This window comes from Oncorhynchus mykiss, chromosome 26 (genome assembly GCF_013265735.2).
Source record: "Oncorhynchus mykiss isolate Arlee chromosome 26, USDA_OmykA_1.1, whole genome shotgun sequence".
Taxonomy (NCBI): domain Eukaryota; kingdom Metazoa; phylum Chordata; class Actinopteri; order Salmoniformes; family Salmonidae; genus Oncorhynchus; species Oncorhynchus mykiss.
In genome coordinates, this window is record NC_048590.1 from 14,256,960 (window position 1) to 14,281,635 (window position 24,676).

A 24,676-nucleotide genomic window follows, 5' to 3' on the forward strand; every position below is an offset into this window, starting at 1 on the left:
TTTGCATTCAGAGCGCACATTCTAAATTCGCTCTGGCCGATGAGTAGGTTTGATCCAAACATTTTGACCTCACAACGGAGTCAAGCATCCAAGCTAACATTGGCTTGCTTGCTAGCTACTTCCAGAAACAAATGAGAGAACACCTCACTGGCCATTTTACTCACCCTAGCCAAGCTGGTTAGGCTGTTTACATGTTATCTAGAGCGTTCGTATCTGATACTTTTTTTTGCCAACGTTTACTGACACCGGTCATATTCAGTGAGTGTTGAGTGTTCGTAAATTCATCTGTTATTCTGCGCCCTAGCACACTCAGACGAGAGTGCTCTGAAATTGGAGTACATAGACACAGTAAATGTACGAACACGAGATATACTAACTGGATAACGGTCGTTCAACATAGCTAGCTAGCAAAGCAATTCAACATTTTTGCTAGCTAACCAAATGACATCTGCATCCAATTACATGGCATGCCTCCCAGCAGCTACCCAGCTAGCAATGAGGAATCGGCCCAGAAGTGGCCCTCTTCCTGGGGGGCCCGGAACTGATTGAATCAGCCTGGAATCAAAATGAATGTCTACCCTGAATCGGCCCAAGTACATCAGGCCATTTCCATTGACCAGAATTCAGCCGACTTTGAAAGCATCTTACCAGAATCCCCCCAGAAAAGGCCAGATGCTAATTTAAATAAATGTATACAAATTACCCAATTTGGTCATTTTAAATATGACTATTATACATTTTATACATACAAATTATACCCATCCACAAATAAACATTTTTTGTCGGAAGAAACTCCATACACCTGGTGACCGTGTCAGCATGCATGTGCCTAGCCCGCCACTCAGGAGCTTCCAGCCACAAAGTTTTTAATGCTCATCAATTGCCTTGCACAGAGTATCAAAATATTAAAATATTAAAATACTACACAATTTCATTTAAATGTTAATTTTATTTTTGGATCACAGAAACAATGAGAAAAATATGGGAAAAATTTATAAATAATGAAATTATATAAATCAGCCTGTGTAATCATCTGCCAGAGAGTAGCCCCAATTGGCCCGAGCCCCAAGTAATACATTTGGGCCAGATAACTCTCACCGGAATCGGCCGAGGCCCAAGTGATACATTTGGGCCAGATAACTCACACCAGAATCGGCCCGAGCTCAATCCCTTCATCCCACTCATAAGTAATACTGACGAAGGCGGCCCAAACTCAGGCCACTTGACGTCGGCCGAGTGTGACTCTCAGCCGAGTGCCCCGACTCTCAGACAGAATCGGCCCAGATCAACTGTGCTAGCTGGGTAGCTAGCTAACTTGAGGCTCCGTGTTTTTAAATTGCGAAATAAAGAGCTACATAAAGAGATACTCTAGCCTATTAGCCAGTTTATGACTGACTTGATCATTGCTAGTTTGAGTTTAGTGAAATTCCCAGCCTTTGAAACTGAAACAGTGCTTCCAGAATCGGTGGAGGATGTACTAATGTTAGGCCAGCTGTGAATTACAACTTGATAGCAATATTTTTTGGTATACCAAGAAATGTATTGGTGCATTATATTAATTATGCATTGAACTGCATCTATCTATTCTGCCAACAATGCCTTTGTGTACATCATGGATTTTTTTTGTCAAATAGAACCTAGTTTTAAAACCTCTTATGAAGTTTGTTTTGTAGCATAACTGTGAATTTGATATCTTTGATATTATGATTGTCTATTTCATAAATTCAAAGTATTTAAAATGTTGTCTGTTCCACTTTATTGTGTTAGTGGTGGTGCACTAAGTAATGTTGAACAACAAACCATTTACAGGTTGTGAGACCTTAAAAGTCAGGCTACTTTTACATTTTTTTGTAGCCATTGAACATTTGCCCAATTGCTCAATTGCCCAATATGAGTTATTACGGGTAATGTTCATTGATTTTTGTCCTGATATGCATCTGCCTGCATGTTTACATGATTTACATTTTGAGTAATTACTGGACCACAAGGTTCCAGCATTGTTACTTTGCATGCAAACAGTTATGAATCTAGGAATTCTAGTTACTGAGGACAATTTACATAATCAACTGCTTTTAACTGTAAAGGGAGCTCTTGCCACACATCATAGAAGAACGTCTTTACTGTTGTTGATCTTAAAGAATATATTTCAGAAGACCAAACAGTTGTTTGTCTAGGTTTATGCTGTTAAATTCAGAATGAACTACATTGTCTGTCACGCGGGACTAGGTGTGTGTGCAGGAATCAGACGCAGAGAGAGAGTAATCGAGTAAAGTGTTTCACTATTGCACACCAAACTGATAAGCCCAACACAATACAGGGCGCAGGACACTATACCAGACAACCCAAAACCACAGGGTGTCCAGTATAGAAAATAAAATACACCACGACCTAATATCTACACACGTAACAAAAGACAATCCCGCACAAAACAAAGGCGGGTCAAACTACTACATATAGGGAAGCTAATTAAACCAAAATACACACAGGTGAAACTAATAAGACAAAACCAACAGACCAACGAAAAAGGGATCGGTAGCGGCTAGTAGGACGGTGACGACGACCGCCGAGCACCGCCCGAACAGGCAGGGGAGCCAACTTCGGCGGAAGTCGTGACAGTACCCCCCCCCCTGACACGCTGCTCCTGCAGTGCGCCGCCACCGGCCTCGAGGACGACCCGGAGGACGAGGTGCCTGGCGATCCGGGTGGAGGCATTGGAAATGTCTCAGGAGAGAAGGGTCCAAAATGTCCCCCACCGGAACCCAGCATCTCTCCTCCGGACCGTACCCCACCCAGTCCACGAGGTACTGTAGGCCCCTCACCCAGCGTCTCGAATCCAGAATGCCACGGACTGTGTACGGCAGGGACCCCTCAATGTCCAGAGGGGACGGAGGGACCTCAGGCACCTCACCTTCTTGCAGGGGACCAGCCACCACCGGCCTGAGGAGAGAAACATGAAACGAGGGGTTAATACGGTAATACCTAGGAAGTTGTAAACTGTAACACACCTCGTTTATTCTCCTCAGGACTTTGAATGGCCCCACACACTGCGGCCCCAGCTTCCGACAGGGCAGGCGGAGGGGCAGGTTTCGGGTCGAGAGCCAGACCCTGTCCCCCAGTGCAAACCCCAATGAAAATAGTACATTGCCAAAACAAACAAAACTCCCACTTCTTCCTTCTTTTAATTGTCCACACATGCCAATATTCCATGTAACTCCTTCGCTGAGAAATCTTTCAGCCCCAGGAACCGCTCCGCCACATCCACTATGATTTCTATCTTCCAGGACCTTCTCTCCACCTTGGCAGTGCCATTAATTACCATAGCAATAAAGGACACAAAGTCCACCTAAGGTTAAGAACCTTTAAAATATTAGGATCCTGCTGGTGAAAGGCAACCTCTGCAGCCTGTAATGTAGGCCTATCCACCATCATGAACTCCTCTGGTGCATCATTCAAACCCTCAAACCATTTCACAGCTGCTGCATATGAAATGCTCTGTACAGCCTTGACTTTGGCCACCTCATTTTCTTTCCCCCTTGTGGGGCATTCGAAAGACGTTACTTCATGGTTCCCACCGCAATTTCAACATGTCACATATTCATCACCTTTATAATACATACTATGATCTTTTCCACAACTTGGACATCACAGTTTCTCCTTTCTGCAAACACTTGATACATGACCAAAAGCGTTACAATTATCACACAAATCAAAAAAAAATTTAGGTCACATACACATGGTTAGCAGATGTTAATGCAAGTGCAATCAAACAAATTCACAACTACCTTATACACAAATGTAAGGGATGATTAAGAATATTTGAATATAAATATATGGATGAGCAATGGCCGTGTGGCATAGGCAAGATGCAGTAGATGGTATATAGCAGTATATAAATATCAGATGAGTGATGTAGGACATGTAAACATGATTAAAGTGCCTTTATTTAAAGTGACATGACAGGCATAGGTAAGATGCAGTAGATGGTATAGAGCAGTATATACAGTTGAAGTTGTAAGTTTACATACACTTAGGTTGTATTCATTTAAAAAAATTCAAACCACCACAAATTTCTAGTTAACAAACTACAATTTTGGCAAGTCGGTTAGGACATCTACATTCCGCATGACACAAGTCATTTTTCCAACAATTGTTTACAGATAGATTATTTCACATATAATTCACTGTATCACAATTCCAGTGGGTCAGAAGTTTACATACACAGAGTTGACTGTGACTTTAAACAGCTTGGAAAACTCCAGAAACTGATGACATGGCTTTAGAAGCTTCTGATTGCCTAATTGACACAATTTGAGTCAATTGGAGGTGTACCTGTGGATGTATTTCAAGGCCTACCTTCAAACTCAGTGCCTCTTTGCTTGACATCATGGGGAAATCAAAAGAAATCAGCCAAGACCTCAGAAAAAGGATTGTAGACCTCCACAAGTCTGGTTCATTCTTGCGAGCAATTCCCAAATGCCTGAAGGTACCACGTTCATCTGTACAAACAATAGTATGCAAGTATAAATACCATGGGACCACGCAGTCATCAAACCGCTCAGAAAGGAGGTGCGTTCTGTCTCCTAGAGATGAACGTACTTTGATGTGAAAAGTGCAAATCAATCCCAGTACAACAGCAACGGACCTTCTGAAGATGCTGGAGGAAACAGGCACAAAAGTATCTATATCCACAGTAAAACAAGTCCTATATCAACATAACCTGAAAGGGCGCTCAGCAAGGAAGAAGCCACTGCTCCAAAACCGCCATAAAAAAGCCGGGCTACAATTTGCATCTGCACATGGGGACAAAGATCTTACTTTTTGGAGAAATGTCCTTTGGTCTGATGAAACAAAAATAGAACTGTTTGGCCATAATGACCATCGTTATGTTTCGAGGAAAAAGGGAGGAGGCTTGCAAGCCGAAGAACACCATCCCAACCGTGAAGTACGGGGGTGGCAGCATCATGTTGTGGGGGTGCGTTGCTGCAGGAGAGACTAGTGCACTTCACAAAATAGATGGCATCATGAGGTAGGAAAATGATGTGGATATATTGAAGCAACATCTCAAGACATTAGTCAGGAAGTTAAAGCTTTGTCGCAAATGGGTCTTCCAAATGGACAATGACCCCAAGCAGACTTCCAAAGTTGTGGCAAAAAGGCTTAAGGACAACAAATTCAAGGTATTGGAGTGACCATCACAAAGCCCTGACCTCAATCCTATAGAACATTTGTGGGCAGAACTAAAAAAGCTTGTGCGAGCAAGGAGGCCAACAAACCTGACTCAGTTTCACCAGCTCTGTCAGGAGGAGTGGGCCAAAATTCATCCAACTTTTTGTGGGAAGCTTGTGGAAGGCTCCCCAAAATATTTGACCCAAGTTAAACAATTTAAAGGCAATGCTACCAAATACTAATTGATTGTATATAAACTTCTGACCCACTGGGAATGTGATGAAATAAATAAAAGCTGAAATAAATAATTGTCTCTACTATTATTCTGACATTTCATAATTTTTTTTTAATAAAGTGGTTATCCTAACTGACCTAAGACAGGGAAGTTTTACTAGAATTAAATGTCAGGAGTTGTGAAAAACAGAGTTTAAATGTATTTGGCTCAGATGTATGTAAACTTTTGACTTCAACTGTACATATGAGATGAGTAATGTAGGATATGTAAACATTATTAAAGGGGTGTTATTTAAGGTGACTAGTGATACCTTTATTAAAGTGGCCAGAGATTTGAGTCTGTATGTTGACAGCAGCCTCTCTGTGTTGGTGATGGCTGTTTAACAGTCTGATGGCCTTGAGATAGAAGCTATTTTTCAGTCTCTAGGTCCTGGCTTTGATGCACCTGTACTGACCTTGCCTTCTGGATGATAAGGGGTGAACAGGCACTGGCTCGGGTGGTTGTTGTCCTTGATGATAGTTTTGGCGTTCCTGTGACATCGGGTGCTGTAGGTGTCCTGGACGGCAGGTAGTTTGCCCCCAGTGATGCGTTGTGCAGACCACACTACCCTCTGGAGAGCCTTGCGGTTGAGTGCTGTGCAGTTGCCGGACCAGGCGGTGATACAGCCCGACAAGATGCTCTTGATTGTGCATCTGTAAAAGAGTGTGCACGTTTTAGGTGAACGGCCAAATATCTTCAGCCTCCTGATGTTCTAGAGGCGCTATTGCGTCTTCTTCACCATGCTGTCTGTGTGGGTGGACCATTTCAGTTTGTCCGTGATGGGGCTCCCTCTGCTGTTTCCTAGTCTATGTAGTCCATCTGAGAGTTTATTTTCCTGACACCACACTCCTAGGGCCCTCACCTGCTCCCTGTCGGCCGTCTCGTCGATGTTGGTAATCAAGCCTACCACTGTAGTGTCGTCAGAAAACTTGATGATTGAGTTGGAAGCGTGCATGGCCACGCAGTCATGGGCGAACCGGGAGTACAGGAGAGGGCTGAGAACGCACCCTTGTGCCAGTGCTGAGGATCAGAGGGGTGGAGATGTTGTCTCCTACCTTCACCACCTGGGGGCGGCCTGTCAGAAAGTCCAGGACCCAGTCGCACAGGGCGGGGTCGAGACCAAGGGTCTGTTATTTGTCACATGCGCTGAATACAACAGGTGTGACCTAATCTTAAAAAGCTTACTTACAAGCCCTTAACCAGCAATGCAGTTTTAAGAAACACCACATCTTCCCATTGTTTACACTGCAAAAATTATATTAAGACACTTTCCAGTTGGTGCACGCATGCTTTGAGTACACGTCCTGGTAATCTGTCTGACCCCGCAGCTTTGTGAATATTGACTTGTTTAAAGGTCTTGCTGACATCGGCTAAGGAGAGTGCGATCACACAGTCTGGAACATCTGGTGCTCTCATGCATGCTTCACTGTTGCTTATCTCAAAGCGAGCATAAAAGGCATTTATCTCTTCTGACAGGCTCGCGTAACTGGGCAGCTTACAGCTGGGTTTCCCTTTGTAGTCAGTAATAGTTTTCAATCCCTGCCAGAGCCGGTGTAGTAGGATTCAGTCTTAGTCCTGTATTAACGCTTTGCCTATATGATGGTTCGTCTGAGGGCACAGCGTGATTTCTTATAAGCGTCCAAATTAGTGTCCAGCTCCTTGAAAGCAGCAGCTCTATCCTTTAGCTCAGTGCGGATGTTGCCTGTAATCCATGGCTTCTGGTTGGGAAATGTACATACGGTCACTTTGGGGATGACGTCGTCGATGCACTTATTGAAGCTGGTTGGATGAATCCCGGAACATATCTGTGCTAGCAAAACTGTCCTGCAAAACTGTCCTGTAGCGTAGCATTCGCATCATCTGACCACTTGCATATTGAACGAGTCACTGGTACTTCCTGATTTTGATTTTGCTTGTAAGCAGGAATCAGGAGGATATAATTACGGTCAGATTTGCCAAATGGAGGGTGAGGGAAAGCTTTGTATGCGTCTCTGTGTGTGGAGTAAAGGTGGTCCAGAGTATTTTCCCCTCTGGTTGCACATGTGACATGCGGGTAGAAATTAATAAGTAAACTTTCGTTCAGATCCTTCCCCCCCTTTAATGGCATATGCCCATATATGGTACCATGTCACACCAAAGATAGTATGACACGGCTGGAAAACAAAGATCCCCAGCTCTCACTGCGTTTTCTTATTTTAGATGACATTGAATAAAAAATGTATTGAAGGTCCCCTAATTAAGGGACATTACATTTAAGAGGATAAAAGTTACATTCATGAGTTTTATTGACAAATTTAACTTTAAAAAGTCTGCCAAAGCAAAAAACCTAAAATAAAATAACTTATGTGGATGCTATAAGTACAAGAAAATGAATATCCAATAGTCAGTGACAACTGTTTGGAGTTTGTGACCGCTATGTGAGCTTATTACAGTATTATAGACATGTTCTGGGATTTCAAATGATATATGTAGAATAACCCCTTAGCTCCTAATGACTCTTGTGTAGCTTGTGAGCCTTATAGAGCAAAACATGTTACACATGTGCATGTTCACGGGAGTCTTAGCTTTTCCTAGATAGCTTTTAATAGTTTGTAGCTCAAACCATTATGACTCTACATACATTTTTGTTTCAAAAAAGCCCCAGTCCCAGAGGGAACTCCAAAATTACACCGGAGTGGGACTCATTAGGTTAAGTCTAGCCTAATACTAGAATGTTTTGCGGCCATGTTATTTGAATGTGATTTTAGCTGATAGCAAAATGAACTGTACATTTATTTATTGAAGCACCTGACTTTTTATCATCCTGAGAATATTTTTCTTATAGTGTTGCCTGATAATTATTAATGGCATGTTGCAAAATACAAGTTGATGAAAAAAATATTTGATCTGTTTTGTCATTTGTCTGCTTTCTTTTGATTATTTGAATTTGAAGTTAATTTTAGTATGACATGTATAATTAATAATTTATTTAGTAACTAGTTCAACAGGCTTTTTTCGTTAAGAAATAATCATAATTTTTCTAGTTGAATAGACATGAAATAAATTGAGAAAACATGCCATTTTAAATTGGAGCTAAGTTTGGACCAACTTAAACATTTAAATTCAGGTTTGACACTGACAGAAAAATGTAGTAAACAAAAAAAGGCTGTGGAAGCAGTTATTTAATAATAATTAGTTGAAACACCATGAAATGTTTTACAGTATGTGTCTCTCCCTGATGTCAATATCATTTAATTTAGTTTGTGCAAATAATGTGTCCCACTTACAAAAGTTCCGGTCAGAGCGTACTTTTTTCTCTCTTCTCTCTGCCGCTGGTGTCACTGGGTAAAATGCAATTAGTAGTTAAGGTGGTAAAAAAAATACATTTTCACTTTTTTTTTTTCTTTGAAGATTTCAGGTGCATTCCGTATATTGTAATATTGTTGCAGGGTTTAATCCATGTTGATATGCTCGGTCTCTGGGCACACTCCTGTGTTGCATTTGCAACAGCTAAACTAAACACTGGAAGAACAGGTAGGAGATAAAGTAAAGGGGGAAATGGTGTAGCGAAAAAGTCACACATTCTTGTTTTTGATAGGTAAAACAGCTATTCTCCGTTTCAGACGTTGATGAGTGTGCCACACAGACACACACCTGCTGGAACGACAGTGTGTGTGTGAACCTTCCGGGTGGGTTTGACTGTATGTGCACATCTGGACCGGCTTGCAGTGGAGACTGTCTTCACGAGGAGGGCCTCAAGCACAACGGACAGGAGTGGAACCTCAGCCTGGACCGCTGCTCCCTCTGCTCCTGCAAGGTAGGGCTAACACACACACATTAAGGCAGCCCCCCACACCTCTCTGATTCAGAGGGATTGGGTTGAATGTGAAGAACACATTTCAGTTGAAGGCATTCAGTTGTACTACTGGTCTAGGTATCCCCCTTTCCCCTTTCCCAAAACACATTCTGCTCCCTCTGCTTCTGCAAGCTATAGGGCTAACACACACACACACACACACACACACACACACACACACACACACACACTTCTCCCTCTGCTCCTGCACACACACCATACCTACATGTGAGCCAACGCTCATCCAAGAATGCACTCACATTAACACACATTAACACATCACTGTGTTAACACAAACACATGCATGCATGTGTACACACACATACAACATATAGCTTTTCTGACATACACCCATCTCCACCTCACAACTACTTTGTTAGTGGTTACTACGTAGTAAACAGGAACAAAGCAAGAAAATATAGAAAGACATCCACAGTCACATAGATGAAACAACTATCTGCATACACACTCACAACTATCTGCATACACACTCACATCTGGGTTCCCACTGTAACATCACACACATTTGCCTCATAAAGTCAAGACAGAGAAAGAACACAGAGAACGACACACTTCTACTCTGTCACACACACACATACACTCAAACTCTTTGCTGTTGTTTTTTCAGGTGAGGGACGATGACAATCTTAATCAACATTAAAATGACTACAACAAAATCGGAACTGAGAAGAAATGAAGATAGACCTACATTTATAGTGTCTTTACTCTGTCCAGCTTGCTAACAGTCAGCTAAAAACTAGACAGTCAGGAAGCATAAACAATTCCAAAAGTGATGGATCGAGGTCTATTGTTTGCTAAATTAGTTTGACACCCTGGTTTTATCAGGTCCCAGTACAGTTGGGAGGCGTGTACTGTAGAGGAGTTCACGAGCGGGTCCGGACCAGAATTCTAAATAATGTCACGGGTCTGGGTTGGATCTGATATGGTTGTCACGATTCTCGGGTATGCGTAATTGTAACTGACTTGTCTGGAAGGACCCATACAGACCTGAACGGGACTGCTGCAGTAGAGAGTGAGGTTTTTTATTATTTCTGCTGATGTTCTTGCTTTTCACGACAGTGGCACATGTGGCTTGTTGTCGTTGTTGGCCAGTCATAAATCAGGCAATAGGCTATAGTCATAGAGCCTCTGTGTGTGGCAATAGTTAGGAAATATCTAATCAATTGAAGATGGAATTAAAATGACGGAATGAAAAGTTCAAGGAGAAGGATAGGCTACAACGACCAAGAGCCAACAGATAGGCCGCTCCTAAATATTCTGAATGGAGTTGTTGTTATTTGTAACTGTAGGATTAGAAAGCGCCTGCACTGCAGCCTCAATTACAGTGTTAATTTCGTCAATAAAAATAGTGACAAAAATATTTGTCAAACACCTATTTTTCAGTGGCAATTGACAAGACTCTAACTGACTAAATAGACCCAGAAAAAAATATAACTAAACAACAACAAATAATACATTAATTTCAGTTAACTGAAACGAGACTAAATTTACTATGCGACTAAAATCTGACTACTAAATGGACTGGACAATCATTTTTGGAGCGATTTGGAGCTTTTCAGTGATAAGCACAATTAATATTAGCAGCACAGATGCACAGCGCAGTCATGTTGATCAGTGGAAAGGACACCTCACACCCAACAAACAGAGCCCGTGGTTCGTCCTTTAAAAGTTGCAATGTACTGCAGCACAGCTTTAAGTGCCAACCACTGGTACAATTAATGCTAGTTAGTGCTAGTTTGAACACCAGAGGGCATCTTTGAGAAGCATTTACAAGCCTTCAATTGTGGCTGTACTAAAGAATTTAAAACCTTTTTTGTAAGAACATACTATATGGGACTGATTTTAAGAAATGTTGCTTAATTAATTTGATTAATATTATGGTGTTTCTATTCCAAGAAAAAATGAAAAAACCCTCTGGGTTTCCATTAGGGTGGAAGGGAAAATATGGCGCTGTACAACGTGACCGTCGGGAGTAGGGTCCCTAGTGCAGTTTGATATCCTTGCCGGCCGCCACCGGGAGACCGATGAGGCGGCTTTCGGTTTTAATTTAGAATCCTTCAATCCTCTATATGTAAATATTGGCGGATAGTCACGTCCTAATTTTCTATATACTGTAGGCCTACCATAGGCGACATGAGTCTCACTCGTGTTGAGTAATGTGCTGTTAAAAGTGGTGTAGGTCTTATTTATTTAAGTAGCATATTGAAGTTAGAAGCAATAGGATTTGAAGCACAAAGTATCAAAATACAGAGAGGTGTTGGTAAAGGTATTGTATATTGCCCTGTTAGTAGCCCATAATGGGCTATTATAATACTGTACATGGTGTCCAGGTCAGGATAACCAAAACATTTATTTATTAAAGATTATCAGAAAGAATGTTGGTAGTTATTTATTTTGATCCAAAGCAATGAATGAGTGTGTTACTCAGCTTTATGTAGGTGCCGGGCTATATGACTGTGCCATCAACTTGATGATATATAACGATATTTTGAGGGTTATTTCGGTTATTTCTGTTGGATTAACCTGAAATTGCAACCAATCACGGCCAACCTAACTAAGAAATACATTTGACGCTAGAATTCTCCCCCTACCCTCCTTCAAGGCAAGTCTATTGTCCAGCTACCTGCTAATAGCCATAATGGCGCTGTACGACGTGACCATCTGTGTTTGAAAGAGTATTTTCCAGTAAGCAACAATTTGTTTACCTTCATTAGACAACTTTGTTCCAATATTTCTGTAATTCAGTGATATTGATTCCCATAGTAATTCATTATGGATCCATAACTAAATAAACATCATAATTTTGAAAGATTATTTTTATCATTATTTTATTAATGTAAGAATAAAGATGGCATTATTAGTTACATTGTTTATTTTGAACGTGCAGACTGGCACTAAGAACAGCGGGAATGTTTCCATTATTAGTGCGCCCCTTAGTATTGCTCTGTGCTACCCAGTGTGGCGGGTTGGGGGTCCAGCCCCCCTCTCCCTTCCTCCTCCTCCCTTCCCCATGGACTAGGTCCGTCTTCTGTGCGCGGCTCTACGGCCCATCCTGTGGCCCCTGCCCTCGTGCCTGGAACGTCATGCGCTTTCAGTGGAGACAGCTGGAGAATTGCAAGGCAATCCCATTGTGCGCCACTCGGGAACCATGACCAATATATATTGTCCTGCTAATAACAGGGTTAATAATATATCTGTGAGAATATCCAAGGGGCTTTTATATAATTCTAAATTATTAATAATCGCTTTGTTTAAAAAAATAACTATTTTGTACATGATTTTGTTTTCAGATAATGTAAAATGAGCGCGATAAAGGCCATTCTTGAACATGGGGTGAGACATTGTTACTAATTTGTAAATACATCTGTTTTGTTATTAAGAATTCTTTATTTCTGTTTTTAGATGGAGGGAAATCAAAAACCTACTGTCATCTCATGGGTCTCCCAGTCGAGGCCGGAACGGGTATTGAACTAGTATCTGTAGCAACCAAGCTTGCACTTCTATGCAGTGTCTTAGACCATTGCACCACTCAGGCACTGTACAATGTGACTGGTCAGGAGTGGGCTACAGTACTACAGCAATAGCAAAATAATCCTAATAAAATAAAATAATAAAAACCTTAGTGTAACAACAGTTTTAGTAAGTAATACTGAAGTCGTAGGTTTATGTTGCCCATTCATTGTCAGTCAGAGAAACAGTAGGACCCAAAAGCATAATCAGTGCTCTAACTCCCCCTTGCACTGGTCTGGAGCAATGAAGTGGTGATATCTGCTGATGTAAAAAGGGCTTTATAAATAAATTGGATTGATACAAGGAGTGTGGGCTGACAGACTCGGCTCCGCCTCCAATTATACACATCACTCAGGCGGTCCTTGCTTCACCTTAGCTAACCAGTCACACCAGCCTTCTAGTTTGCTAGCATTTGCATGGTTAAGAAACACAAGCTGCATTAGGAAATAAAAAACAATAGCAGAATTGAGTTTAATCATAAAACAGCAGTCTAGCTATGTTTTTCTCTACTTAGTGTAGACTATAGAAAAGTAGTCTGCCTTTGAATTTATAGTCACGCTCAACCCTCCCACTTTTCACACTGCATTTCATATACAGACTATGTAGCCACCGTTGCCAAGTCTCCCTCTTTTTTCCTCACAGAAAATGGCTTGATTCTAGCCTTTTGGCTACCGTTCAAAAGTTAGGACCCATAATATCGGCGCTAAGTTTTTGATTTTATTGTGCTTTCATAAAACATATCGTGGGCCGTTCTAAAACTTGGCTACTTGCCGACCGGACCATTAATCATTTGTTTAGGCTACACTATTCAGTCATGTTTCCTCATTAGCTGTCTATAGCTAACAACGTGGAACGCGTTCGGCGGGAGGCAACGGCTTGGAATGTTCAGGTAGTAATATGCTATATAAAACAAACATGCCTCTGACATGATGAATAAGGAATAACATCGTCTCTATTCATGGGATTTCTATCTGCAACGTTCAAGAATGTTTTTCAACTGAATGTGACCCTGGTAACATCAGTAGCCTATATGCAAACATTTGGTTGCACATAAAAAGGGAAAAGGCATAGAAAACAATTAATTGACTCAATTTCTCTTGCCACTATGCTATATCTGACTGGGTAAATAACGTTATTGAGTTCATGTGGAGCCAGTGACTCAGACTTGAGCACTTGGACCAGGACTCGAGCACTGGGACTTGGACTTCAACCATAGGGATGCGTGACTTGACTTGGACTCGAGGACAGGGGGCTTGGGACTTGATTCGGACTCGAGGTTTAGTGATTCGACCACATCAATGGGTAGAACAGTCATTAGCTTCCATTCAAAGTCATCAGCTCCCATTCTACTTTTGGAAAACAATGGCCAGATATGTCTTGTATAATATTATTCTTATATATGTTTGTCATATTTCTGCTGTTAGGAAGAGAATAGGATGTGATGCAGGACAAGGCTATGTATGTTTGTGCTCATGGAAGTCAATTATTGATGTTTACTATAAGTTAAATGTGACTAAAATGAAAGGGCCTTTAGTTGACAAATTTTGCTTCGACAATAACTAGACTAAATCTATTCAGATGACAAAAATGTAACTGATACTTAATGAGATTTCAGTTAAAATGAATAATACTAAATCTAAAGAAGAGTGGCAAAATTAGGACTGCTCAATTAGGCTAGGTAGCAAACTAGCTAAGGTCGATGTCTGCACACGCATGGAAATCTAATTAGCATAATACGAAATCCCCATAAAAATCTGTCAGCTTAAGCTAGAGATATGTTTTTTTGCATTGGGTTCATCTCAATCCTCCGCATCTGCCGCACTTCCACGTTTTTGTTGAAAGGTAACAGAGCTAGATTGACGTTTGTCAGATGCTGAGACATCCCGAAAATCGGTCTTCTCATAAAATTGTCTGTATCATGCCCTGAGACTTAGGCCGGGATTCATTCTAAAGTGCGTTGTCTAGCAACACAATTTCCAGAGTTTGCAGAGATTGCATGGTAAACGCTGCGCCTGTCGGCTCAAGTGTGAATTCCTTTTAAAAAGTCAAATTGTCAGCTGTCCAGTGCGCAGTTCCATAACAAGCCTTGGATTTAATCCCAGCCTGAGAAGTACTATCTGATTGTGGATGAGGATGTCACAGCTCAGATCAAAAACACCTGCAGTATTGTCACTGAAGGAGAGAGCAAGGAGTGACAGTGAGATAGAACTACAACTGAGCACGAGATAGAGGGAGGGGGGAGAAGTTGTATGACACCGAGAAATACAGAGGGAGAAGAAGATGACGTAACACTGAAAGATGCGAATGGAGAGAGAGGAGGAGTACACAGTTTGACATAATAATAATAATTTATATTATATAACTTGAGACAAAAAGTACAGGCAACAAACAGAGGAAAAGAGAGGGATGAAGGGAGGACTGCGAGCGAGGTCCATGTACCTCGGCTGCTGTCTCTGTTTAGCCTCAGGTATCTGTGCTGCAGCATTTGTCAGGTTCTGTGTCTCTGCAGTAGATCTTGTAGCCAAAGCCCAGCTCTCTGCACGACTTTCAACACCTGATTTGTGTAGTGGGTCTCACAGCCTGGATTTCTTTATAAGGCTCCAACACCTGATCTGAAAATGGTCTCCAGCACAAAGATCTCACTTGTGTGTGACATGCAACTGATGTGCTACTGATATGCTAACTGCCCATTGAGCACAGTCCGGCACAAATGTCCATGAATGTTATTTTTCGTGTGAAATTTGGTCTGTCTGCCCTGGCCTTGATTTAAAATGTTCACAGACGTCCGGACCAAATCTGAACCTATGTTTGGTTTAGATTTGGTCCGGACCGGTTTTGATTTCAACGTCCACAGGCCCAAACATAGACGTCTATAATTGGTTCAGATCTGGTCTGGACCAAATTTGAACCAATCATAGAAATTAATGTTTCACAAGTTTGGGCAGCACAGTACACAATACAGTTGAGCACAGCAGAGTACATCACAATGCAATACAGTAAAGAAAAGTAGAGTACAGTACAGTATAATGTACTCTGTTGTACTATACTCTACTGTACTGAACTAAACTCGACTGTTCTGTACTCTACTGTGCTGTACAAACTTGTGAAACATAGATGTCTATGATTAGTTCAGATGGTCTGGACCAACCACATGTGGGTTGTGTCCCCCTGCCCAGAGGTTGCATTCATCAACCAATGGTTTCGTGCCATGTCATCCATCAACTGTGGCATCAGGCACCAGATTTCTATATAGCTGATAAGTAATTTCGGTTAAACCAGAACTTAAGTCTTGTTTAATTGGTCAGATGCTCAATTCTGGGTAAATTCTGACCAATTCTGGGTAAATTCTACGTGTTAAGAGAAGAAAGAATGAGGATCGGCACCAGAACTAAGAGCTTTACCAACTCATTAGAATAATAACCAGTGTGATTTGCAAGTGTTGACTTCTACATTTACAGTTTCGCCTTCATGCAGACGCTCTTATCCCGAGCAACTTACAGTCAGTGCATTCAACTAAGGTAGATAAACAAGCACATATCACATGCTTCTGTAACTGTTACTGTCATTTTTTCTGTTGGTCCAAAAAATTTGAACATGCTTACTACCAGTTCTAAAGCTTTTGAAAAGGTAAACTTAAGTGCATGTGACAGTTGGGAGAAATAATAAATATTGTATAAAGCAATCTTCAGTTAGCCCTATTTTATTTAAATTGGAATAACATTTTGGGAGAAAAAAAAAAATATATATATATATATATATATATATATATATATTCAACTTACATTAAGAAACGAAAATGAACCTGTTTTGTCACGTTCTGACCATAGTTTTTTTGTGTTTTCCTTGTTTTAGTGTTGGTCAGGACGTGAGCTGGGTGGGCATTCTATGTTGTGTGTCTAGTTTGTCCGTTTCTATGTATGGCCTGATATGGTTCTCAATCAGAGGAAGGTGTTAGTCATTGTCTCTGATTGGGAACCATATTTAGGTAGCTTGTTTTGTGTTGGGGTTTGTGGGTGGTTGTTTCCTGTCTTTGTGTTCTCTGCATCAGGTAGGACTGTTTCGGGTTTTGCCACGTTTGTTGTTTTGTAATTGTGTTCATGTTTAGTTTCTCATATTAAAAACCATGAACTCTAACCACGCTGCATTTTGGTCCTCCGATCCTTCTCGCCTCTCCTCCTCAGACGAAGAGGAGGAAAACCCTTACAGAACCACCCACCTACCAAGGATCAAGTGGCGTGTTAACAGGCAGCAGCAGGAGAGGCAGCTCTATTTAGTGACATGGACTTGGGAGGAGATCCTAGACGGGAAAGGACCCTGGGCACAGCCAGGAGAATATCGCCGCCCCAAAGAAGAGCTAGAGGCAGCGAAGACGGAGAGGCGCTGGTATGAGGAGGCAGCACGGCGGCGCGGATGGAAGCCAAAGAGTCAGCCCCAAAAATGTCTTGGAGGGGGCACACAGGAAGTGTGGCGAAGCCAGGTAGGAGACCTGCGCCAACTTCCTGTGCTTAACGGAGGGCGAGAGAGACCGGGCAGGCACCGTGTTATGCTGTGGAGCGTACGGTGTCCCCAGTGCGGGTGCATAGCCCGGTGCGGTACATACCAGCTGCTCGCATCGGCCAGGCTAGAGTGGGCATCGAGCCAGGTGCCATGAAACCGGCTCTACGCATCTGGTCTCCAGTGCGTTTCCTTGGGCCGGCGTAGATGGCACCAGCCTTACGCATGGTGTCCCTGGTTCGCCTGCACAGCCCAGTGCAGGCTATTCCACCTCGCCACACTGGCAGGGCGACTGGGAGCATTCAACCAGGTAAGGTTGGGCAGGCTCGGTGCTCAAAAGCTGCAGTGCGCCTGCACGGTCCAGTCTATCCAGTGCCACCTCCACACACCAGCCCTCCGGTGGCAGCCCCCCGCACCAGGCTGTCTTTCCGTCTCAGCCCTAGAGGTGCTGCTGCCTGTCCAGTGCTGCCAGAGCCTTCCTCCTCTCCAGCGCTGCCATAGTCTCCCGCCTGTCCAGAGCTGCTAGAGTTTCCCGCCTGTCCAGAGCTGCTAGAGTCTCCCGCCTGTCCAGAGCTGCTAGAGTCTCCCGCCTGTCCAGAGCTGCTAGAGTCTCCCGCCTGTCCAGCGCTGCTAGAGTCTCCCGCCTGTCCAGCGCTGCTAGAGTCTCCCGCCTGTCCAGCGCTGCTAGAGTCTCCCGCCTGTCCAGCGCTGCTAGAGTCTCCCGCCTGTCCAGCGCTGCTAGAGTCTCCCGCCTGTCCAGCGCTGCTAGAGTCTCCCGCCTGTCCAGCGCTGCTAGAGTCTCCCGCCTGTCCAGCGCTGCTAGAGTCTCCCGCCTGTCCAGCGCTGCTAGAGTCTCCCGCCTGTCCAGCGCTGCTAGAGTCTCCCGCCTGTCCAGCGCTGCTAGAGTCTCCCGCCTGTCCAGCGCTGCTAGAGTCTCCCGCCTGTCCAGCGCTGCTAGAGTCTCCCGCCTGTCCAGCGCTGCTAGAGTCTCCCGCCTGTCCAGCGCTGCTAGAGTCTCCCGCCTGTCCAGCGCTGCTAGAGTCTCCCGCCTGTCCAGCGCTGCTAGAGTCTCCCGCCTGTCCAGCGCTGCTAGAGTCTCCCGCCTGTCCAGCGCTGCTAGAGTCTCCCGCCTGTCCAGCGCTGCTAGAGTCTCCCGCCTGTCCAGCGCTGCTAGAGTCTCCCGCCTGTCCAGCGCTGCTAGAGTCTCCCGCCTGTCCAGCGCTGCTAGAGTCTCCCGCCTGTCCAGCGCTGCTAGAGTCTCCCGCCTGTCCAGCGCTGCCAGAGCCGCCAGTCGGCCAGGATCCGCCAGAGCCGCCAGTCGGCCAGGATCCGCCAGAGCCGCCAGTCGGCCAGGATCCGCCAGAGCCGCCAGTCGGCCAGGATCCGCCAGAGCCGCCAGTCGGCCAGGATCCGCCAGAGCCGCCAGTCGGCCAGGATCCGCCAGAGCCGCCAGTCGGCCAGGATCCGCCAGAGCCGCCAGTCGGCCAGGATCCGCCAGAGCCGCCAGTCTGCCAGGATCCGCCAGAGCCGCCAGTCGGCCAGGATCCGCCAGAGCCGCCAGTCGGCCAAGAGCCGCCAGTCTGCAAGGATCCGCCAGAGCCGCCAGTCTCCCAGGATCCGCCAGTCTCCCAGGAGCCGCCAGAGCCGCCAGTCTCCCAGGATCCGCCAGAGCCGCCAGTCTCCCAGGAGCCGCCAGAGAGGGTGGGGGGGGGGGGGGGGTACTGTCACGTTTTGACCATAGTTCTTTTGTGTTTTCCTTGTTTTAGTGTTGGTCAGGACGTGAGCTGGGTGGGCATTCTATGTTGTGTGTCTAGTTTGTCCGTTTCTATGTATGGCCTGATATGGTTCTCAATCAGAGGAAGGTGTTAGTCATTGTCTCTGATTGGGAACCTTATTTAGGTAGCTTTTTTTGTGTGATCCGCCAGTCGGCCAGGATCCGCCAGAGCCGCCAGTCGGCCAGGATCCTCCAGGGGCGCCAGTCGGCCATGATCCGCCAGAGCCACCAGTCGGCTGGTGGTTGTTTCCTGTCTTTGTGTTCTTTGCACCAGATAGAACTGTTTCGGGTTTTGCCACGTTTGTTGATTTGTAATTGTGTTCATGTTTAGTTTCTCATATTAAAATCCATGAACTCTAACCACACTGCATTTGGTCCTCCGATCCTTCTCGCCTCTCCTCCTCAGACGAAGAGGAGGAGGAAAACCCTTACAGTTTTCAACATCTGGAAAATATGTATTTTAGATGTCTTTCCAAGGTAAATTTGCTCACTGGGTAACTAATCAAGTAAACAAGAACTAGTGAGATTTTATCAGAATTGTGCAAGCTAATGCTAATTATAGACCTATCATTACACTTGCCAGTTTTTAAGTATTAAGTATATGCCTACCACAAAGTATATATTTGTACCTTCCATTGTTTACAATTTTACATTGTTATCAATCACATTGGGAACAAGGTAAACATTTTTGCAGCTTAGCTGTCAATCGCTATAGGCATGTAAACCTTGCATTGGAAACCCTGCCGGGAAAAATCTCAGATATTAATTGGAATTGTCTAAGGCAGTGAGAATAATGTCAAGCTGAATAAAACTACATTACACACAGAGGTATTCCAGTCAACCTTAAGTCGTTTCTCAGGTAAAGACTAGGACTATTTAACTCCTAGAAAGGCTGATTTTTAGGGTGGTTGCCCCAAAATATATTATTCTGTACTGAATTGGAGGTTGTTTGCATTATTGAAAGCTGTGCATTTTTAACATTACAAACTCTGCATTTATTTGGTCAATAAAACAATGCAGCATATTGCTGTAAAATGCCTAATTTCAAGGCTATTCCAAAACATTGTTACAATGCACACAATGGGAATGATATTGCATGGCATTAGTCAGCCACCCATAGTTAAAATTAGCGGTGCTACTCATATCCGTAGCCATAACATTAAAAGGCTAACGCTAATAAAGCTCTTAGATATTAGCACCACGAGTTACTAGCTACTGTAGTGAGACAATACATGCCGATAAAATATTGGCTACTTATTATGAAAGTACATTTATGCATTTTGCCACAGACTTTTCAGGAGGGCTCCTGAGTGGCGCAGAGGTCTAGGGCACTGCAAGTCAGTAAAGTCCCTGGTTTCAAATCCTGGCTGTAACACGTCTGGCAGTGATTGGGAGTCCCATAGTGCACAATTGGCCCAGTGTCGCCTGGGTTTGGCTGTGGTAGGCCATCATTGTAAATAAGAATTTGTTCTTAACTGACTTGCCTTTTTAAATTATATAAGGTTGTTGTGCTCATTAACAAGCTAGCAAGGGCTCAGTATGGCAGGTAAAATGGATCACGTTTTCACTGATAAAGAGCCTGGGATCTCTGTAGAAAGAGTTGCGCCCATGGCCTTGATCAGATATCCAACACAAAACCATAACCTCCTAAAAACACTCCTCTTAAAACGTCAATGACAAATTGTAATCAGTATTGTTGGAAATGGCCTTGCAGTGTATTTTCCTCTATAAAGGTCATAACCTTCTGTAGGAAGAGTGAGTGTAACTGTTTAAATACGACTGTAGGCAGTTAGTTAGGGTAGGAGGCATACCAATGTGTGTGCATGTCTGTGTGTCTGTGTTTGTATGTCCACTTAAGCAATCACTAGAAAAATATTAAAATGTCAGTAATCAAACTGCATAAGTATTTACAAGCAAAACCAGCCAAGATTACGATTTGTACAACATAACTGCAGTCTTACAAACTTTGTGGGTGGATGGATGTAACTGGCCTGATTATAATAGTTCATTAGACATTTGGAAGAAAGGCCTCAAAGTTCCAGACCTGCTGGGAATGAGGATTATTTGCTTATAGAACTATTTAGATTTTTTAAAAATTGGGGTCAAACCCATTCTCACAGTGTACATAGTACATGATCCAAAGTCATCGGCATAGACTGCTGGACCGACCCAGGCCATGGCCTTGACATTCCTTTGTATTCCTATGCATTTACTTTGTCCCCAGGACGGGCGCACCTTCTGCAGGAGGAGAGAGTGTGACTGTGTGGACCCTGAAGCAGACCTGTTCTGCTGTCCTGAGTGTGACTCCAGAAAGTCCAGCCAATGTCTGCACCAGAGTGGACACACACTGTACAACAGCAAAGACTCCTGGATCTACAGCTGCCAGCAGTGTCGCTGCCTGGTATCTACACACACACACACACACACACACACACACACACACACACACACAGAGACACACACACACACACACACACACACACACACACACACACACACACACACACACACAGGCATTTGCATCCATATACACATGCTTGAATTCACATACAGACACACAGACATGCGCACACCCACACACACACATTGGTATGCTTCTTGTGAACTTTGTTATACACAAACACTCTCTTGTTCACACACGCACCCGTCTCCTCTGATATTTTCTTTTCCATATTAAAACATACAATCTACTTGCAGTGAAGACGCTCAACATTTACATTACATTAAGTTATCTAACAGACTCCCATCCAGAAATACCCACAGAAGCAACCAGGGTCAACGCCCTGCTCAAGGATACGGAGACAGATTCTCCACAAGGTCAAAAACCAGCAAACTATTAGCCACCGGCCCAATCTCCCAAGCTCCCAACCGCCAGGCTTCCAGCCCCCCCACAACACACACAGTTCCGCGAGAGCTGCCCCTAAACCATCCGAGACCCCCCAATGGCCCCCGGCCCCCCAAAATTGGTCATAAAACATTTTCTTGCCCCTCACCCCCCCAAGGCCCCGTCCCCAATGCCACCAACAAAATAAACAAAAGAGAAAGACAAAGGAAAACAGAAAACAACAATGCAAAAGTGCATGTCTGACACTATTTACATGTGTGTGTGTGTAAGTGCACATGTGTGCGTTTGAATGAGAGCGTGTGTATATGCATGTGTACAAACACCTGTGCGGCATCAGCCTCAGGCAAACAGGCATTAGCTGTAACAATGCTGCCCCTCAGTCATTCAAACTTACATTTTGTTTTGTTTTATTTTGACTTATTTTTATTTTATTTGATCTTTGACCGTCATTCTATTCCAGCCCAACAACTCCACTCCCAATTGTCTCCAATTCCACATCCAAACCCTCAGCTTCCCTCAGCCCATCCCACCTATCTCTGCTAGCCACCCCCTTTGGATTTCTACACACCATATGTCTTTCAACTATGCTCTGACATACAATTTATCTATCTAATCGAATAAGTAAGCATTTCACTGTAAGGTCTACACCAGTTGTATTCGGCGCATGTGACTTATAAGAATTTATTTGATTTGAATAGAATCCACAGATTGTGAGTTGAAGATAAATACTTTCACTAAGAGTATTAGAATGCTAGTAAATGACGGACCAGGTCTCTCCAGATCTTCCAATAATGCTATTTCTAGGGGCAAATTTTAGATTAATGTTATGCTATTTCAGTCATCCCTGAACCTGAGACCAGAAACAGGGCTACCGGAGGGCAATACCAAAACAAATGGTCAATCGATTCTGTATCCTCTCAACAAAATCTGCAGAGCTGCGATGATTGTATGCCCCAAATATTCAACATTTAGGCAGTGGCAAGAAATCTGTGCAATCACTTTAGCTGTACAGCTCCAAGTCTCGAAACTTGCGTCGTTTTATATATCAGCTAATACTCCTCTGATCTTGATTGCGTGTCTTTCATGAGCACCACCCAGCTAATTATTATGGCTACCAGGAAACAAAGCAGATCCTTGCATGCTAATGAGACGGGCTGTAAAGGAGCCTGATAACCGAAGAAAAAGCAGATGTTACCATCTCGATATGAAATACAATTATATTTTTGGTGGCCTAGGCTTTGTGTGTGTGCGTGCGTGCGTGCACCTGCGTTTGTGAATGTTTGTGACATCTTTGCGTGTGTGTGTGCATGTGCATTACCTTATTCTGGTGGACCTGATAATTAGCGGGCTCTGACAGCTGTGCAATTAGCTAAGCGATGCTGCCGTGAAAACACAGATCCCAGAATCAGCATGGCACCGACAACCACTCTAATTTGCCCAGCCAGCCTTCAAGTGTCATCAGAAAGGAAGAAAGACATTCTAAGGCCTTAGACGCAGGTATCACTACTGTAGGCTATGGCCAAACCTTCAAGAGACTCACAACAAGAGAGACAGGGAATCTACAGTGTGAGCCTGTGATATTAAATTGATATTATAAACTGGGTGATTCGAGCCCTGAATGCTGGTTGGCTGACATTTATTTTTTTCTGCTCTAATTACATTGGTAACCGGTTTATAATAGCAATAAGGCACCTCAGAAGTTTGTTCTATATGGCCAAAATACCATGGGTAAGGGCTGTATACAGGCACTCCGCGTTGCGTAGTGCATAAGAACAGCCCTTAGTCATGGTATATTGGACATATACCACACCCCCTTGGGCCTTATTGCTTAAGTATATGTCGGTGATCAAAGCCATAGTACTGATCCCACTATGTCAGCCATCAGGTGATTCACATCAGAGAGCTGCTTAGACACTTGTCTCTGTACTTCTAGCTTTATCCGTCCAATATGGTCTTACAATACCCCATAGTAGTCATCTCAGGGACCAGCGGGACTGTTCCAAACAATTGTCCATTGTTTTTCTTCCATTCTCCTCCAATCTCTCTCTCTCTCTCCCTCTCCCTCTCCCTCTCCCTCTCCCTCTCCCTCTCCCTCTCTCTCTCTCTCTCTCTCTCTCTCTCTCTCTCTCTGTCTGTCTGTCTGTCTGTCTGTCTGTCTGTCTGTCTGTCTGTCTGTCTGTCTGTCTGTCTGTCTGTCTGTCTGTCTGTCTGTCTGTCTGTCTGTCTGTCTGTCTGTCTGTCTATCTATCTATCTATCTAGGAGGGAGAGGTGGACTGCTGGCCCCTGGCATGTCCAGTGTTGGCGTGCAAGTACTCTGCCTTGGCGGAGGGCGAATGTTGCCCGCACTGCGTCACTGACCCCTGTCTGGCAGACAATATTGCCTATGACATCATGCAGACCTGCCAGGACCCCGCTGGGATCACCCGCCTCAGCAGTGCCACGTGGCCCATGCCAGGGTCACCCTGCACCACCTGCAAATGCAAGGTGACAACAATAACAACTCATCTCTTACCTGACACAGACACACATACACACACAGGAGCACGCAAAAGCACATACATATGTACACACACACTCACACAGTGAATGGCAAGCTTTTCCTGCACCTCCTGCAAGTGCAGTATGTACAGGAACACTAACACACACAGCTGTGTCACCTGCAAGAACAAAGTATGCAACACTAACCTAGGCCGGGATTCAATGCAAGGCGCATTATAGGGCAGCATACTATACAGCCGATAATGCACCATTCATGG

At 43.9% G+C, this 24,676-nt stretch overlaps 1 protein-coding gene across 1 annotated transcript in view; it reads left to right on the top strand.

Moving 5' to 3' along the window:
• LOC110506270 (protein kinase C-binding protein NELL1) overlaps window positions 1–24,676 on the top strand; it is a 407,912-nt gene that overhangs the window by 381,740 nt on the left and 1,496 nt on the right. The window contains exons 17-19 of the mRNA XM_021585706.2: window positions 9,043–9,236; window positions 21,299–21,475; window positions 24,180–24,404. Coding sequence (XP_021441381.2) covers window positions 9,043–9,236; window positions 21,299–21,475; window positions 24,180–24,404 — 596 coding nt within the window. The remainder of the gene's footprint in view (window positions 1–9,042; window positions 9,237–21,298; window positions 21,476–24,179; window positions 24,405–24,676) is intronic.